General features: G+C 49.0%; 1 protein-coding gene across 1 annotated transcript; it reads left to right on the top strand.

The window, feature by feature from the left end:
• On the top strand, nucleotides 1-1,462 carry LOC133039258 (uncharacterized). Its single transcript, XM_061118107.1, has 2 exons — nucleotides 1-708; nucleotides 1,455-1,462. Exons 1-2 carry the CDS (start codon nucleotides 54-56, stop codon nucleotides 1,460-1,462), a joined length of 663 nt encoding a protein of 220 aa, XP_060974090.1. The 5' UTR covers nucleotides 1-53.
• The last annotated feature ends 365 nt before the right edge of the window (nucleotides 1,463-1,827 follow it).

Raw genomic sequence — 1,827 nt, 5'->3', positions numbered from 1 at the left:
GCAAGAGGCATCATCGGGGAGAGTGCAAGGGGCAGGGATGCTTTCATTGTGGCATGCCCGGGCACTTCAAGAGGGAATGTCCCCAGCTCCGGCCAGAGGCACCGAGAGCTCCAGCGATGCCCACTCCAGCCAGGGTATTCGCGATCACGCAGGCTGATGCAGATGCCAGCCCATCAGTTGTTACAGGTCAGATTCTTATTAACGACTCGTTTTATTCAGTGCTGTTTGATTCTGGGGCTACACGTTCTTATGTGGCGGCCAGAGTCTTTAGTAAGTTGGGTAGACCCTTTGATAGATATGAGTCAGGGTTTGGAACCTTGTTACCTGGCGGAGAATTGGTTATCTCCAATAGGTGGATTAGGTCTATGCCGATCAGGATAGATGGTAGAGAGTTAAGCGCTGATCTGATAGAGATGAGCTTAGTCGAATTCGATATTATTTTAGGAATGGATTTCCTATCTAAATATTCGGCGAGCATTGATTGCAAGAGGAAGATGGTGGTCTTCCAACCGGAAAGTGAAGAACCGTTCGTATTTGTGGGTTCGGTTCAGGGATCTCGGATCCCGGTGATCTCGGCTATGTCAGCGAGAGAATTATTGCACGGTGGGTGCTTAGGGTTTCTGGCCGTGGTGGTGGACACCACTCGGCCAGACACCGTTCGGCCAGAGGACATCAGAGTAGTTCGGGAATTTTTGGACGTTTTTCCCGAAGAACTTCCAGGGTTACCACCTCAGCGGGAGATTGATTTTGTGATTGACTTGGCACCAGGGGTGGATCCGGTTTCCAAAGCCCCGTATAGGATGGCTCCAGCTGAACTTAAGGAATTGAAGATTCAGCTCCAAGGGTTGCTTGACCTAGGGTTCATTCGGCCCAGTGTGTCACCTTGGGGAGCCCCGGTTTTGTTCGTGAAGAAGAAGGATGGATCTATGAGGATGTGCATCGACTACAGAGAGTTGAACAAGCTGACGGTGAAGAACAAATATCCATTACCTAGGATCGATGACTTGTTCGATCAGCTTCAGGGGAAGACGGTCTTCTCTAAGATTGATCTCCGATCGGGTTATCATCAGTTGAGGATCCGAGAGGAGGACATTCCAAAGACGGCTTTCCGCACTAGGTATGGACACTACGAGTTCCTGGTTATGTCATTCGGACTAACCAATGCTCCTGCAGCATTCATGGACCTGATGAATAGGGTATTCAAGGATTTCCTCGATATCTGTGTGATTGTGTTTATCGACGACATCCTCGTGTACTCTCAGTCAGAAGAAGAGCATGAGTTACACCTCCAGATGGTACTGCAACGACTTCGAGAACATAGACTCTACGCCAAGTTCAAGAAATGTGAGTTCTGGTTGTCTCAGGTGTCCTTCCTAGGGCACATAGTGAGTAAAGATGGGATCAAGGTGGATCCCGGGAAGATCGAATCCGTCAGGGATTGGCCGAGACCGAAGACAAGTGATGAGATCGAAGCTTTTGGGATTAGCTGGGTATTACCGTAGGTTCGTGGAGGGGTTCTCCAAAATTTCAATGCCCCTAACCGAACTTACAAAGAAGAATCAGCGATTTATCTGGTCAGATAAATGCGAAGCTAGTTTTCAGGAGCTGAAACAGAGGTTGATTACTGCTCCGGTACTAGCTTTGCCTTCGGACAAGGAGAAGTTCGTGGTCTATTGTGACGCATCCAAACAGGGTTTGGGGTGCGTATTGATGCAAGCCGATCGGGTTATCGCTTACGCCTCCCGTCAGTTAAAGGATTATGAACAGCGATACCCGACTCATGATTTAGAATTGGCCGCGGTGGTTTTTGCACTGAAGATTTGGCGG

This window comes from Cannabis sativa, chromosome 6, assembly GCF_029168945.1.
Source record: "Cannabis sativa cultivar Pink pepper isolate KNU-18-1 chromosome 6, ASM2916894v1, whole genome shotgun sequence".
NCBI lineage: Eukaryota > Viridiplantae > Streptophyta > Magnoliopsida > Rosales > Cannabaceae > Cannabis > Cannabis sativa.
This window is presented reverse-complemented; position numbering and strand designations above follow the sequence as displayed.

Bases quoted from the DNA above. Each gene is read 5' to 3' on its own strand.
- LOC133039258 (XM_061118107.1), top strand. From the start codon at position 54: ATGCCCGGGCACTTCAAGAGGGAATGTCCCCAGCTCCGGCCAGAGGCA.